The sequence below is a fragment of the Vitis riparia genome, chromosome 10, assembly GCF_004353265.1.
Source record: "Vitis riparia cultivar Riparia Gloire de Montpellier isolate 1030 chromosome 10, EGFV_Vit.rip_1.0, whole genome shotgun sequence".
In the NCBI taxonomy this organism is placed as follows: domain Eukaryota; kingdom Viridiplantae; phylum Streptophyta; class Magnoliopsida; order Vitales; family Vitaceae; genus Vitis; species Vitis riparia.
The window spans coordinates 11,961,785-11,978,924 of NC_048440.1; the positions used below are offsets into that span (position 1 = coordinate 11,961,785).

A 17,140-nucleotide genomic window follows, 5' to 3' on the forward strand; every position below is an offset into this window, starting at 1 on the left:
GGTAAACAAAACTGAATTTGAGTGATTCTACATCCTAAAGACGAAAAAACATTTTTCCATCCATCCAACCTCCTAGAAACTCAGTCAATCACTAGATCACAAAATGAACTTGATTTTGGAACCCTAAAGGAATACCCAAATACGTTAAAGGTCGATCTGAGATTGAACAATCAAGCATCAAAGTCATCCTGGAGATTTGATCTTGACTAATGGTGATCAGAAAACCTCCCAAAAACCAACAACATGAGCTTAAGGGTTTGCATTTATTCCAAGGAAGCTCTAGAAAAAAAAAGATAGTATCATCAACAAATTGTAAATAAGACACTAGTCCTATTTCTACCCATTAGAAATCCCTAAAAAAACCTCTTCCCTTTGCTCTCACCATCAACCTATTTAAAACATCAACCACAATGGTGAAAGGAAATGGGAAAGAGGATCTAGAAGCCTTCAGCCTCTACAAGCCTTCACCCAACCCTTGGCATTTCAATTCATTAAGACTACAAAAGTTGTCGAAGACAAACATCCCCTCATCCAAGACCTCCATTTTGAACTAAACCCTTTTCGTTCAAGTACTTGGTCCAAAAGAATCTCAATCAACATGGTCATAGGCCTTTTCAAAATCAATTTTGAAAACTACCCCTTCCTCTCCTTATCTCATTTTCTCATCCACCAACTCATTAGCAATCAAGACAACATCCAAAATTTGTCTCCCCTCTACAAAGACTCCCTAGGACATGAAAATGGCATCCCAGATGACTTTACACAATCGCCTTGATAGTACCTTAGCTATGATTTTGTACAAGCTAGTAACCCAATAGATAGGTTGAAAATCAGAGATTCTGCTCATTTGACTCTTTTTTGGCACCAAAGCAATGAAGGTAGTGTTGGTACTTTGATTAATTATCCAATTATTGTTAAACTCTAAGAAAACTCTTAAAAGATCGGCCTTAATCGTCTCCCAGCACTCCTAATATAAAGCCATGGTGAAACCATCTGGCTCGAGGACCTAATCCTTGTTTAATTGCAACACAACATTGTGAATCTCCTCTTTTGAAAATGGGCGATCTAGCCAATCGGCGCACTCTTTGCTGAAATGGGAGACCAATCTAGTCCTTCTATCCTCCATAAACCACCTAGAGATTTGGATAATAACTTCCCAAAATGGTGCTTAATCTCTTCCAAAATGTTTTCGATGTTATCTAAAACTTTCCCATCTTCTGACACTAAAGATTTTATGAACTTCCTATTCCGCCTACCATTGGCCACCCTATGAAAAAATTTAGTGTTGCAATCCCCTTCTCTTATCTATTTGACTTTTTTTTTTGCCTTCAAAACACCTCCTCCTTTAACAACACCTCTTCTAATTCCCCTTTCCTTAAGGTCCTCTTTGCTGCAAGTTTAGGAGTCAAATTCTCTTCTTGTTTCTTTGCATCCAAGTAAAATGCATTCTCCAATTGGATTAATTCATCTCCACTACTATCAACCAAAGGCTCCTTCTTAAGAAAGACTATTCTGATTATGGCCTCAAAGGGAGGAATCTAAAAACAAGCATGTGCCCCAAAAATGATTGGAGCTGAAATGAAAATTCTGAGCCAATGGTTGAAAAACAAAGAAAGATAAAGTAGGGATTCCTCCTAATCTATTATGTACCAGACATGATAATAAATGAGTATGGATGTAGGCATAGGTGTTTGACATGCCTTCTGTCAAATATGAAACCAGCAGGTGTGTCCAATGCATAAAAAGAGAAATGTTATGCTTGACAACAATAAGTTCCCTCAAATAATTTTTTAACCTATTCATTTGTTGCATTCGTATGTCAAATTTGAGTGAAGTATCCTCCTTCTTACCATAATACATATATTTTTCATTTTGTCCCCAGGTATAAAGAAAAAAAAAATAGTCATAAACTTCCATAATTGAACCAGCCCCTATTTCCTTGGATTTGAGGATTAAATGAATCAAACACCTAAATGCACACTAGCTCCTAAAACTGGCAACAAAGATCATGTAACAAAGTAATGGATAGAATAAAAACCAAATGCATTTATGAGAATTTGGATTTAGCTTCAATTGAAAACCTAATGAGAGAAAATCCCATGATATGTGTCGATCATGTGCAATGAAGATCAATGGCCAAATAGTAATAAGTACTGATTTACTTTAATTTGCCTTTGATTGAAAGTTTTTCCCTTAGCTCTGGAAATTGAGGAGAGACGTGAACACCTATGACTTAACTTGACCCAAGATAGAGTATAATGTCGAAAAAAGATCTATATAGCCTTCCTGAAATTCAAATTTTCTGGTCAAATTTGAGAAACTTTTGGGACCGCCAATAATTTCCATTACTTGTCAATCAGGGTTTCCCCATAAACTTGGCAACATTTTGGCAACATAATACACCTAAAAATGTATCATTTCTGTCTATATGTGGTGAGAATGATTAATGGCTCTAAAATGGTTGAGACGTGTATGAAAGTAAGAGAAAATTCCACATACCTGGTAATATAGATAGGCTGAATAGAACAATACCAGAAGTGGCATTATGGCCCACAAGGACATGGTGCTCACAATCCCTATCAACACAAAAGTTGAAAGGAGTTGGGAAATTTGGCCCAGAAACATATTTACGAATACGGCAACATTGCGATCTATGTCACCTAGATCCTTTGCAAATCTATTGATTATCCGTCCAATTGGATTGGTATGGAAGAAAAGCATTGGAGCTCTTAAAATAGAGCCAAGCATAGCATCATGCAACCTTTTGGCTGCATAAAGACTTGACATGATCAACCAATATGAATTTGCCAATGTCACCAGTACCTGAATCCATAAAATGAGAAAATAAGCTATAAAATTTGGAAATTTAAACTCAAAAAACTGTTTCCAAAAATGAGTCTTCAGAAAATGGCTAGAACTCCATAGAATGGAAAATAGAGAAGAAGATATCTTTATGATGTTCTAGGAAAGCAGGTTTTTTTTTAACACACAATCCAAATGATCTTTCAACATTTTTTTCACTGTGATTTCAAAAACAAAAAGATTTTTTCCAATAGTGGAACCAAACAGGCCCTTACATTTTTTTTCTTTCTTTTTTTTTTTTTTTATGTTAAAATCAGCAACAATTTAAGTATAGTGATAAACTTAAATTTCAAATCATCCAACTGAAAACACACCTGACCAAATGACAACATTGCATATATCAGATTGTAGTAACCAGGTCCATGAGTCCTTGAACCACCTTGATCTGTCCATTGACTTAACCATGTGCTGCTTGAAACCCGTAGAGTTTCAGTCAGGATATAGCACATAAAGAGTATCATAACTACCCATAGGCCTCCTAAAGCATTCTTATACCTGTGAAAAGGCAGTAGAAACAAAATTAGTTGATTCCATCATAAGTCAGATAGGATTTGGTAAATAATTAACTCTAAGTGACCAAAGTAGTAGAAACAGAATCAATTGATCCCATGTCTATGATACAATCTACAGATTCCCTACCAATAAGTTGGCACATTCCATAAATGCTATATCTGTGTAATTAAAGAACCTAAAATCTTTTGCATAATATGGGAAGGAGGAATCCACAAACCGAATGGTTATATTCTTCTGATTGTAATATTTGAAAATGGACATTTAATAAAAGAGCCAACAGATGGCATGCCCTAACCCCTACGTTCAATAGGTTCACCAGTGCACAACTGGGAAATAGCATTATGTTAAAACTGGTTCATACTAAACCAGAGGCTATTGTGTCACCAAAACTGAAACAGAACTTACTAACTGTTAATTATAATGAAGTTCCACAAATTTCGTAACAGTTATTCAGCCACTTTAGCTTATTCTTGTCATTCTGGGCATTGTATGTGTGGCCCTAGCATTGTAAAACATATTGGAATTTTCAAATATGTGATGCCCAAAATCATAGTTTGACAGCATCATATATTCAGTTACAATAGCATTGCAATGGAGTAGTAAGGAATAAAAAACCAAGCCTCAAAAGTAGGTCAAGAGTGATTATTGTAAAACAGATGATCAGCATCCCTGTTTGCCATAGATGTCAGTCTGAATCAAGATGAAAACTTCTTACCTCACCAAAACTTTCCAACTGACAACACCTGTTTCCCGTTCTTCCTGCTTGATAAGAACAGATTTTCCCTCTTTTGGTTTACTTGTGTTGCTTGAATTATTTGGAAGTTTGTCCACCACCCCATTAGCAACAGGCTTTGAGGTTTTATCATCAATATTTTCCTCAGCACCATTTTCTTCCACATACTCTTCCATTTTTCCCGCATTTTCCATCAGTTTTTGGAACATCATCCCATTATTAGATAGTTCCTCAAAGGTCCCCTCCTCCTTCACCATACCTTCATGTACTAGGATAATTCTATCAACCTGTGAAAGAAAATGTAGCTGGTTTGTGACGAGAACTCTGGTTTTCCCTCTTAATTCTCCCTTGATGCATCTATCAAAAACCTGGAAATGATTGGCAGTGAAAATTAGACCATTATAAAATAAAATTCAAGAACAGTTCTATGATTAAATTCCAAGAGCCAAAGATGGTGATAATCAAGAACAAAGAAGAGTTAGAACAGATACAAAAAAAAGAGCAAAAGAATAGAAGAAACAAATAATATATCGTGCAATTATGCCTCTTTTAACAAAAGAAAAGTTTCATAATTCCATATTTGTGTACATGTGTAATTAGAGTCAGAGTAAGAGTCAAACATATTCAATTCAAAATACTTGTTTAGATAATTGAACAAAATTGAAGAATAAAAATATCTATTCTTCAAGCAATTTACAGTGTTGATAATATGGTTTTCAAATCAAGATTATGGAATATGATTAATTGAATCAGATTTCAATAAAAAGGAGAGGATAATTTTGCAAGAAACCTAGTCAATTAATCGAGACTCTTGCTTAGTTAGTTTAAGTAACATTTCTCATCTTGATCAATGACCATTCTGCTTTAGTGATTGAGCAGAAACTTAGTACGATTGATCAAACGTATTTGTACATAGATCAAGCCACATCAGTAGCAAAAATATTATTTGTTTAAATCCTTAGAAATCTTATTGATGAAACATGATATACATTGTGGGCCCAAATTATAACAATTAAAACTTTTAGGAAAGTTGGTAACCCAACATGGTAGCAAAACCCTTATTAAGTGAAAATTTGTCTCCCTATCTATTTGCCTCTCCAAGTGCAGAGATGGAACTGTACATGAGGGGGCTATTAGAGCATGATATACAATGTGGGCCAAAATCCCAACAGCTTAAGCTTATGGGAAAGATAGTCGATAACTACTGATTATCTTAGAAGTCTGTATTGTATTCTCCACTACAAATACAGAATTTGAGTGTCCTTGGCATGTGCCTGTTTGTCTCTCCATGTACAAGGACACGGTCATGCATGAGGAGGGTTGTTAGAATGTGATATACATTATGGGGTCAAAATATTAACAGCTTAAGCTTTCAGGAAAGTTGGCAACTCAACACAAATTATTTTAGCACTCTATATAATATCAAATTCCCCTCTACAAATACAGAATTAGAGAGTCTATGACGTTCTCCAAAAATAGAAAAGATAAGTTGATCAGTGTAGCTCAATTTATTTATGACTCCAACTTAATTAGAATAAAGTGAATAAATCAATAACTTTTAAGGTATATCTCTTCAAATCACCTAGTTTAAGGATCCTTGGAAGGCTATTGCTCAAGTTTTCCAAGATTTTTCCCTTTTTATTCACCTAGCGGTGGGGAATGGGGAGAGAATCCGTTTTTGGGAAGATATATAGTGGGGTAACCAAACTTTGTGCTCTCAATTCTCTGGTCTTTATAGAGTTATTTCTGTGAAAAACCTCATTGTCTCAATTGCCCTTGGCAATTCCTTTTCACTATATTGGAATTTTAATTTTCGTCGTAATCTTACTGATATAGAAATTTAACTCCTTCAGAGAATCATGTCCTCCCTTAGTTCAATGCATTTTTCTCCTTCTGTGGCAGATTCAAGAGCTTGGTCTTTGTCCTCATCAAGCTTGTTTTCCGTTAAATATTTTTTCTTGGCCTTGTCAAATTTCTCAAATCCTATTTTGTTCCTTCTGGCCAAGTTTTTATGGAGTTCAAAAGCCCCTTCAAAGGTTAAGGCCCTTGCTTGGTTAGTGGTACATGGGAAGGTAAACACCAATGACAAGTTACAATTGAGAAGACCCTACAAATCCCTTTGTCCTTTGGTGCATTCTATGCAAAGGAAATGGAGAATCGATCGACCACCTTTTTCTCCATTGTCCTTTACCTATAGGGCTTTGGCATTAGCTCTTCAATCTAGCAAGGTTGGCTTAGGTTCCACCAAGGAGTATTGTGGACATGATGTATTGCATTTAAAGGTTTGGGGAACTCAATTAGAGGCAAGACACTCTGGCAGATCGCTTGCCTCACTTTGTTATGGATGGTGTGGCAAGAGAGAAACGCTAAGATTTTTGAGGATAAGGGGAGAATGGAAGAGATGTTACGGACTCATTTCTATTCCTCTCTTTGGGCCTCTTGTACTGCAACTTTTGGAGGAGTTCCTGTTAGTGTTCTACAGCTCAACTGGACTACAGTTTGTGATTCAGTAGTTTGAGATAGTTAGGGTTTATTCTTTGTATTTAGTTTTCTAAAGTTGGGTGTTTTCTCTTTTGATCAGTTTTTGTTTTGGAGGGAAGGACCTCTCATCCTTCTCTTGTATCTTTTCTTCTATTAATACATTTCTCTTCGTTTTTTATCAAAAGAAAAAAAAAAAAAAAAGGATCCAATCTACAAACAGTCTTTTCAATACACATACAAATATCTAAAAGGTTTCCATTTCATAAGATCATGATATGCTCAAGTTAATTCTATGGTTTAAGATAATCTTCAGGATTCAATATAAAGAATGTTGTTTCTAACAAACTTGACCAATAATTTTAAGCACAATTGAGATGGGCATGTTTGGGGCTATAACATGATCTACAAATCATATCGAATATAAAGCAGAATGTAGAAACAATAATGATAACAGCGATCCTCAAGTAATTTAACATTATTTAACATGAAATAATTACCTGTCGACCCACATGAGCATCTAGAGCACTTAAAGGGTCATCAAATATGTACACATCTGAATTGGAATATACTGCCCTAGCCATGGAAACTCGTTGCTTTTGACCACCACTAATATTCACCCCCCTTTCACCAATCTCAGTAAGATCACCACCCTAACAAATAAGAATGTAAGATGACCAAAAAATATACGGCCACAAACTATGAGTAATACAGGAATTTGCAAATTCAAGAGAACTGCAACATGATACAACTCTTGAGAACAAACTTACAGGCAGTAAGTCAAGGTCATGCTGCAAAGCAGTCACATCTATTGCTTTCTCATATCTCGCTGCTTCAAAGGGAGATCCAAATAATATGTTACCCCGCACCTGCAAAGATAGAAATAGAAAGGTAACCAATTCACTTAACAGCAATTTAATAACAAAGGGATAGTGTGTGACTTCATATCTATTATGATCCAAGAGCTAGATTAACCGCCCACATAAACCATGTTGAGCTAGGTAATTTCATTTTTTTTCCTTCCTTTTTTTTGGTTAAGCAGTTATTTCATATTTATCACAAGTATCAGCATGCTTCCATCACCAAGGATGGGAAGATTGGTTGTAAGCCCCTGATCATTAGACAAGAAATAGATAGTAATGCAGAACAAATATGCTGAAACTCACAGTGGCATTGAAAATCCATGAAACTTGTGGAACATAAGCAACTGTTCCTCTTATAATAGCACTTGCATCTGACATTGGAGGCAGCTCCCCCAGCATTGCCGATACAAGTGATGTTTTTCCTTCTCCAGTACCGCCGACAATTGCAACCAAACCACCAACTGGTATATCCAAATTGACATTCGACAATGTAGGCCTGTCAGCCTGGAACAAAAGATTCAGATTTTGGATCTGCATGATTGCTAGAAATTATGGAGCAAACTTTCAAATTTCACTAGTTTCAAATGCCATTGAATGCATTGAGAACAGAAAGAACAACGTATAAGTGAATATTGTCTTTGGAGAAGTACAAAACCTACTTTTAAGACATGTCTAGAAGCATGTCTCAAGATAATAATTTGTGGCAATACACAAGAAAAGGTCCTCAAAATGTGACTCAAATCTTCTCATCCACGAATCTTATAACACAAGGCATAATACACAAATAAGCTGTTGGGTTGCTTGTATCAGATATGTGCTATTCGCTAACAGGAATTTCTAAGACTTATTTTGCAAATGCCTAAGCTAGTTCATTAGTAAGGGCGTGTGTTCATCCCTAGCATCACATGGATTATTATCCAAAATGTTATAAATCTTTACTTTTTTTTGGATGCACAATAGAATCAAGCACAATACCATTAGAATTTTTTATTCAAACTCTTCTTTGAAAGCACACATGAACACCCAAGTCAATACGGTTTAGGTCCTTAGATGAGCCAATCTTTTTGCATAAAAGGATGAAGGCCCACAAAATATCATTATGCACAACCCAGCAATAAATTTCTCCTTATATGCTTCCAAATGTCTCTGTGTGGATGCGGTGTGCTCATGCATGCTTGTGTAAACACTAGAGTTAGCAGAGCTGTAGCAAACGTCAAGGCAAGAGATTGCAACACCAATCTAACATCTGGGTCAATTGTATTGATGGATTCAATCATGACTTAAACTGTTTTGGATATCCTATAAGTGCACACATGCTAAAAGGAGGCATAAGGTAACAATGGTAGGAATGAGCTCAATATAGGTCAGTGGATGGAAGCTCTAATGCAGGTCCCACATTCAAGTCTTTCCACTTTCTAAGTTATCCTAATCTTTACCAATAAAAGCAACAGCCCAATAACCCAGTTTACAATGGGCTGCAAACATTCAACTGGTTCAGAAAGGTCATGCCAGTCTAATCCAGTTCCATTCCTAAAGTAATCAAATTGACCAAACAGGCCACGAGATTGTGAGACCAACTCAGTGGCCTGGGTCCAGTTCGGATAACAGAGCTCCTATCTTTTGTTCTCTTGCTGTTGCTTCTTATTTTTTCATTTCTATGTCTCAGTTTTGGTTTTGTTCTTCAACAGGACTTATTCATGGTATTAGATTGTAAGATGTAAGTAGTACATATTTTTCTTATAACAGACTTGATTACAAATCCTATGGATGGTGGCAAGAGGTAGTTCATATATTAATCAATGGTGTGAATAGCTTTTGCCATATAATGCAAATATCATGAACAAGAGGGAAACTTTATGGCTTCCCCACTCATCTTCCTCCCTTCTATTCTTCAGTTCTTCTTTTTGCCATCTTGGACAACAAAATCATAACAAAAGGTTCTTATATTTATAAACTTTTCATTTAAACTAGTGATGATGAGCATTTGGATCTCTTCAAAGTTGCAATACTATAATTGACCAGACCCACCTGTGCTTGGGGAGCCAGGATTGTGGGGTGGGTGGAAGGAAAGAGGTTGCACCATTAAAAAACTGTAGAGTCTTCAATTGCAAAAAGGCTTTTGAATTATTCATCAATATCTTTACTCATATGAAATTCTTTTTTGCTGGGTTAAGGCTTTGTTAAAAGCCAAGAATACTTCCATACTCTTCATAAAATTTTATAAAATGGCTGAAAAGCCTGAAAAATATTTAAGACAAGCTCTTTAAGTGCAAAAGAGTTGAACCATCTTCACTTCTTGATGACCCTAGTATGAATTACTACCCATGTCTCTGTGTGTGTGTGCGGGGCTGGGGCCCAGGGGCAGGGGGGTGTGGGGGGGGGAGTATGGGGGGCCGCACACAAAAAGTTAAGATATAGACCTTTGAATCCCAAGAAAAGTATCCATTCTTGATTGAGATGGCTGGAAGTCCAGGTTCAAGAGGTGGATTTGGTAGAAGAATTCTCTCTTCAGCTAAGAATAGTTCCTCCAGTCGCTTCAAGGATACATTTGCATTTACAGCCTGTCAAACAAAAGAAACATTAGAAGCTTCAAATGCAAAACCAGTTTACATTTCATATTTAAGTAAATTCTATTTCACCTAATTGATAAGGCAAAGGATGTGAATGAAACAAAGTAATCAACATAAGAAGAAAAAAGAAAAATAGAATAGGAAAAACCAAATGTCAAACTAATCTCCAAAATAATTGCACTAAACCTTTGCAGTGATAAAGGAAAGTATTTCATTGATTATTCCAGCAATTCAAGACTCAACAATAGAATATAACCAGTAACTTCTCAAATGTATAAATAAATAAACTGGAGAAAGAATAAGTGAAATGGACAAAATTGATGGTGGAGAAATGATCATATCAGCAGACCACAAGTTCACAACCATCACAATATATGCAAGCAAGTTAAGAATTAAGACAATATGGAACAACTCTCTTATAACTTGTATTTTTTATGGCTATCTGGTCTCTACCAATCCATTAGTATTAACTAATCAAACCCAAACAACCTCCACTCCACCCTGATATACACCTAAAAAAAAAACAAAAAACAAAGAAATTCCCAGTATCTCCCTTAGTTTACTAGAGCAATATATAATATCACTATTCATGTCAAATGATACTGCAAAGGGCAGAGAGCAGAAACTAACATGAGCAGGTCCAACAACAAAATTTATCAATATTCTTTGATAAACATAATTGACATAATATATATATCTACAGACACACACATATATAGATGGGAAAAAACATGAATGCAACAAAGGTGGAAAAAGACAGAACCTGGGTTATTATATTAGGAAGCATAAACAGGGGAAACCGTAGGACTGCAAACAGAGAAAGTGATGTAAATGCCCTTGCAGGTGTGAGATCCCCTCCAAGCAGAGTGAACATCCCAAATGAAATCACAATCACTACAACTGGAATGCTGTTTAGCATAAAAACATTAAACTGCAAAACAACAGGGAAAAAAATAAAGGAAATAAGAAGGTAAACAATGTTATGGTTCCTTAATATATACGTGCACATGGATGGAGGGCTACATGTGGAATACAAGAACAGTAACCTATAGAGCATGAACAATGTATATCAGATAAAAACACACATGCTCACCAGTCTGCAGTATAAAAAGGATAGTTATGTTTTGTGTGGAACATAGCTCTTAAGTCACTAGTTGTCTCACCAATTTAATGAATCAATAAAAAGGTACAATCCAAGACAAAAGTTAAATATTTTATCGATAGTGATACTATCAATTGTAGGCTATGTAACAAGGGAAGCCCAATCTTTGCATTTTAGCATTATTGTAAGAATAGTCACAAATGTTTGATAAGAGATCATCTAAGGCACCAACAAGCATAAATTGATTTGCTTCCAGGAATCCTTTTCAGACACATCATCAGTGTCTGACAGTGACAAGTTAATGTCCTTGACTCCTTGTCCTTGTTAAAAGGATTGTAAGGATCCCTATGCATAAGCATGTTCATTATGCATATAATGCAGAAACCAGATTGTAATAACATAGTTATCCATGCAATAGCAACTATTCACCATAACAAATCAATTATTTAAATAGATGGTATCACAAAAATTATATTTCTAGATAACACTTGAAAGACATATATTATATTAGAATTTATTGGCATATTTGGCATTCTTGTTATAGAGAATATCAAAATGGAAATCTTTTCGAAGTGTTTTATGTCATACTGCTCCCAGAAATGATGCTTTCCGGAACCATGACAATTCTTCATTCCTGACACTCTGAACTTTGGATTGGAAACTATTCTCCCATGCATAGCACCTGCATCATTTCAGCACAGATGGTCAGAGTTATCCTTTTCTGAACTGCCAAATACTGTTGAAATTTTTTTTAAGCAACCCTTCTCTAAATGAAGCATACTTTACAGTGTCCATGGCAGCCAAAATTTCATTCATGAGGCCAATCCTCTTGTCTGTACGTTGCAACCCTTCCTTTGATAGTTTCTGCATTCTGCTGATCACTACAGTCTGTCCCACAAATGAAAGACAAATTAATTGAAGGAGATTATTAATAAAAGACAAATAGACATGGAACAAAAGTAAGAGGTATGATGCTCAAAAATCTAAAAAGAAGGCTCCCCTACCCTCCCACACCGCTTCTCTAGCATTCCATGCTATATAGCATGGCTGATAGTTTAATTTCATAAAATCTTCCTTATAATGTGATAGCTATATCTCAATTTCAAATTATTGCCCACCCAAAATAAATATATTTATATATATCTAAAATTCTTACATTTCATTCTAGTTTTGAATCTCCACTCCTTATCATGACCAAGATAAAATAACGGGATAGTCAAAGTAGATACCTTAAATTTAACCATTTCTTTACTTCTACCCCTTATTTAACATAGGAACATCATAACTTGGTTGTTGCATTATGCTTATCTCCTAAACTAGAACGATACCAACAGTGAGAAATTGGAACATTAGTAGAAAGAGAGAAGATTATCAAGAAAATGAAGTCCACAAATTTAAAATGGGCGCTATGGACAACAAGGAAAAAAGAGAAAGGTAACCAGAGGGAGACTCACATACCTGTATTGGAAACAGAAGAACAAGCATTAGTGCACCAAGAAGTGAAGCAACACCCAACTGCTGGTAAAGAAGAACCATTGCAATGATGATACGGAATGGAGCTGACCACAAAGTGTGAAGTGATTGGCATATTTGCTGTAGAATAAAAAGACGATTCAGTCATAGGATCAACCAAGAAACTTCTATACATAATTAAACAGAGCAAAAGGTTTTTCAAGAACAATATCAAAAAGTACATAAAAAAATTTGATATACCACTTTTTGAAATACAAATGATATCATGTTGTATCAGTTTCCATGTAAAAGAAATAGCCTAAAAACAAGTTCCGTTGTGTCAGTTGCATAGTTACATTATATTTCCAATAATAATATCACGGCAATATAGCTCCTTAGTTCATTTTCATTATTGCAACATCATAACAAATTTAGCAAATAGCATTATGCAAAGAAACATATACACAAAAGATATCATTGATTTTACTATAAGTTGAATGTAGACAAATAGAACAAATTGAACTACAGTTCAAAACTGCAGGATTAATGCCACTTCCTTATTCAAAACTTTACAGTACCATGTTTGTAACTGATTAGAAGTGGTTATAATGACAAATAGATTTTTTGACCTGCAAATTAAATTGATTTTCATGCATACTTTTGTTATAAACACACAAATGGAAAACACATACAAAATATTTCTGGAATATAAATTGCTAGTGGTACACATTGTGGCCTCAAACCCTAACAGCTTAAGCTTTTAAGTCAATTGTTAGCTTAATATAGTATCAAAGCTAGAGGTCTTGAGTTCAAGTCCCCCCTTACTGATACTATTCCCATCTATTTATCTACGGCTGCTACTAATTTGTTTCTTCACATGCCCATTGTGGGCCCAAGTCCTAAAAACTTAAGCTTTTAGGTCACCAAAGAACTTTAGCTTTTAGGTCATCAATTTGTGTCCCCATATGCTCATTGCAGGCCCAAATCCTAATAACTTAAGATTTTTGGTCACTCGACTTGCATCTCCACATCTAATTGTCCCTCCGTGTGCAGGTATGCGGTCACACATAAGGGAAGTTGTTAGCCTAGTACAAATATGGGCTCAAATCGTGACAGCTTAAGCTTTTTAAGTCAATCAGTAACTTAAATCATTACTAGATATTAGGTTCAATTGATTTTTTCCCTAGAGTCCAGGTAGTAGGAAACTGGATCTTGAAGTCTTCTCAATATATAATTAGCTTGAATTCATATTGGTCCTTAGATATCCTCCTTTAATATTGCAATGCCATCAAAACTTAGACTTCTACTAAATATGGTTTTGGAGAGCATCAGGGTATCCATCAATGAACCATTAGAGAATTAACCGTTTGAGGCCCAGATATTAACCATTGGAAGGTTTGCAGAGGTGAGGTACTTGGGTTTTAGCAATTTATAGTGGAAGTTAATTCCACCATTGTTCTTTCTAGATTATCTTACAGGAAGCAAGGGCTTAGAAACTGGATGGTTGGTTGTGCAAAGTCATTAATCTCCCCAAGGACTTGCATTTCTCTCTATTCCAATAATAGGAATAGTCAACCAAAAATTTGATGTCTCGTCTAAGGTCAAAGCCTTTGCTTGGCTAATGGCACCCAAGAGGGTAAACACCAATGACATGCTACAATTGAAAAGACCTTACAAAGCCGTTCGCCCTAATTGGTGCATTTTGTGCATGGAGAGTGAAGAAACGGTTGATCATCTTTAACCCTTTGGCACAAGCTATTTACATTAGCTAGTTTGGATTGAGTTCCTTCCAAGAGCTTATGTAATATGATGATCATCTCATATAAGGGTTTGGGAGGCTCCATTAGACGTAAAGTCTATGACAAATTGCTTGTCTCACTCTGATATGGATTGTGTAGAAAGAAATGCTAGAATTTTCAAGGACAAGTGGAGGACTTCAGAGACACTGTGGGATCTAATTCATTTCTATTCATCTTTCCAGGCCTCTTGTACCATGGTATTTAAGAGCATTCCTCTCAATGTTGTTCAGCTTGACTAGCATTCCATGTGCAGGCCAGAAGGGTTTGGATGATGAATAGAAGAGATTTGTTTTGATTTCTATTTAAAGGAGACAAGTTAATCCTCAAGAAGAGATGAGAGGTTTCATATAGAATATTCTCAAGTGGTTCTATATAGATGTACTAAAAACTAGAGAAGGTTCAATCTTTCATTTTTTTTATCAGCTTTTGTAAATTTGGGGAGAATCCTGCATTCTTCTCATGTACTTGCTTTATCCATTTCTAACACATTATCGTTTTTGATAAATTTAAAAAAAAAAAACAAAGAAAAAAAAGGAATAGCCAACCAGAAAACAGATTAGTTGGCCAAGTAAGGTGCCTTACTGCTAAAGGCTTTTCTGGGAAAATATATGCCTCACCAAGTCGTACCAGTTCAAGGATTCTTTGCATCTTTTTATTTCCTTTTCCCTATGTCCAAAATGTAGTTCTTGACTTGAAGGATAGCGCACAACCCTCCTTGTGTCCTCAATTCATTTGTAATAAATTGTGTTTCTGATAAAAATACTGCAAATCCATTATCATGCAGTATTAATAAATCAAAAACTTCCATAATTTTTTTTTTTTTTTGATAGATAAAGGAGAATATATATTAAAAAGAGGCGCCAAAAGAGCAACACAAGGTAAACAATACCTATACACCCACCGCCAAAACGGCTTAAATAAGAGAAAGAACAACATGACAGAAGGGACTAAAACAACCTCAACAAGAGCCCAACCAATCAAAGAAACTAACTAAAGTCGGAGGATAATCTTCTATAAACAATTTTGTCTCTGACCAAAGAAAGCATACAAAATAACTTTTTGTCTTTGTATCAAAAGCACACCATCGATGAAGGCCATTCTATTCCTTGCCTTCCACACCGACCAAAAGATGCATAATTCATTAAGCAATTAGAAAACCAGAAAATTCGGGTTCAGATAGTTTACTAATGATTTTTCACGAGGCAATTCAAAGACTGGTTAGTATTTGCTTGAACTAGAATGCTTGGGTTCAGGCAGTTGACCATTCACCAAAATCTATATTTTATGGTTTATAGTTTTAAACACATTGAACACCATCTATAAGCTTACCAATGTCCTTTTTAAGATGATGTAACAATACTTTTTTCTTTATCCAAGAGATGTAACAATATTCAAGACTTCATTGTGATAAAAATGACAAGAACTCATTGAAGCTTAAATATATCATATCAAATCCTCCTCTTCAACCTTAGTCAAAATGCATTCAACTTGTTAACAACCTGAAATTGGATAGTGGAAGAGTTGAGGTTTGTCATCCACAATTAGAGAGGCCAAGCCTAAAGTTTGGGAGGCTAATGGTCATCATTTTCCTTACCTGAAAACATTGCATAAACATGGGAGTTTACCTCAAGTTTGAAAAAGAAGAAGAAAAGAAGAGGAAGCCCTTAATTTTCTATGTTCCAGGGACTGAACTTTCATTTAGATTCTGTTGCCCTTAAAGCTGAAAAGTTAAACATAATCCAGTTTAATTGTGTAGAACCTTGATGTGCCTTGAGAAAGCAAATCACTCACTTCTTTAATAGGAAAAGAGAAGAAAAGTAGCTTTTAAGATTTCACTCGGGTGGCAAGAGATATTAGGTGGGGATGGAAAGGTTCCAAGTTCAATTCCAGTCCATGTATTAGAATCTTTTTTCCAAAAGAGCTACTAAACAAACAATAAAAGAGAGATTACACTCTAAATTTCTTTAGATTCTGGCTAGGTCAATAATGCAGTGAATCCACTGCCATATCTCTAAGGCCCTCTAATCCCCTCAGAAGCTTAGAAAATTAGATAACAGAAACTCTCCCAAGCTTGGAGAAACCCAAACCAGCAAGCTTAACAATCCATTCTCCTCCTCCATCAACAACACAACCCCTGAGATGACTTAAAAATAATTGTGTCTTATTTAAACCATAAAGAGATGGAGATTATAGGGTGGACAACATTTTTAATTTTACAAAGGCATTGAAAAATAATCACTCACCTCTTTTCCTTCTACTAAAGCTTTTTTCTTATAAAGGAAAATACTTCCACTATTTCTGTTTCAATATGATCTAAGATCCAAACAGAATAATATGGGGAATGAACTTTGCTAGGCAATTGGAGGTTTATAATAAATTCACCCCTCCAAGTAGTCATCTCTATTGTCATTTAGTTCCTGCATTTTATTTCATGCAATTTGCATACCATAGATGTTAATAAGATATGATATTTAGATGCACTTCTAGGAGGAATTATCTCTCTTTTTTCTTCTCCTCTTTTCAAAGGATTTCTTGCTTTCTCTGTAATCTTCTGATTCCTAAATATTATCAATAAATTATTGTTTTCTAGAAGGGGAAAAAACGATATGTTGGAGATTCTGATAGCACATTCTTTTCTTTTCTTGAACTGGTATAGGAAGACAAACTTTCTGCCTAGGTTGTAATTTAAGAATTTAAAACCCATATATCATGACCTAACCAATTAATGTACAACTGCTTAAAGGGTACTCCTATAGTGGTTATGAGAA

At 35.4% G+C, this 17,140-nt stretch overlaps 1 protein-coding gene across 2 annotated transcripts in view; it reads right to left on the bottom strand.

The window, feature by feature from the left end:
• Nucleotides 1-17,140, bottom strand: part of LOC117923696 (ABC transporter C family member 2-like) — a 44,105-nt gene that overhangs the window by 8,690 nt on the left and 18,275 nt on the right. For both annotated transcript variants that reach the window (XM_034842113.1, XM_034842112.1), the window contains exons 13-23: nucleotides 12,580-12,714; nucleotides 11,903-12,009; nucleotides 11,710-11,803; nucleotides 10,783-10,950; nucleotides 9,870-10,010; nucleotides 7,753-7,953; nucleotides 7,357-7,455; nucleotides 7,087-7,239; nucleotides 4,091-4,476; nucleotides 3,177-3,357; nucleotides 2,500-2,823 (exon numbers count right to left, since the gene is read on the bottom strand). In XM_034842113.1, coding sequence (XP_034698004.1) covers nucleotides 2,500-2,823; nucleotides 3,177-3,357; nucleotides 4,091-4,476; nucleotides 7,087-7,239; nucleotides 7,357-7,455; nucleotides 7,753-7,953; nucleotides 9,870-10,010; nucleotides 10,783-10,950; nucleotides 11,710-11,803; nucleotides 11,903-12,009; nucleotides 12,580-12,714 — 1,989 coding nt within the window. The remainder of the gene's footprint in view (nucleotides 1-2,499; nucleotides 2,824-3,176; nucleotides 3,358-4,090; nucleotides 4,477-7,086; nucleotides 7,240-7,356; nucleotides 7,456-7,752; nucleotides 7,954-9,869; nucleotides 10,011-10,782; nucleotides 10,951-11,709; nucleotides 11,804-11,902; nucleotides 12,010-12,579; nucleotides 12,715-17,140) is intronic.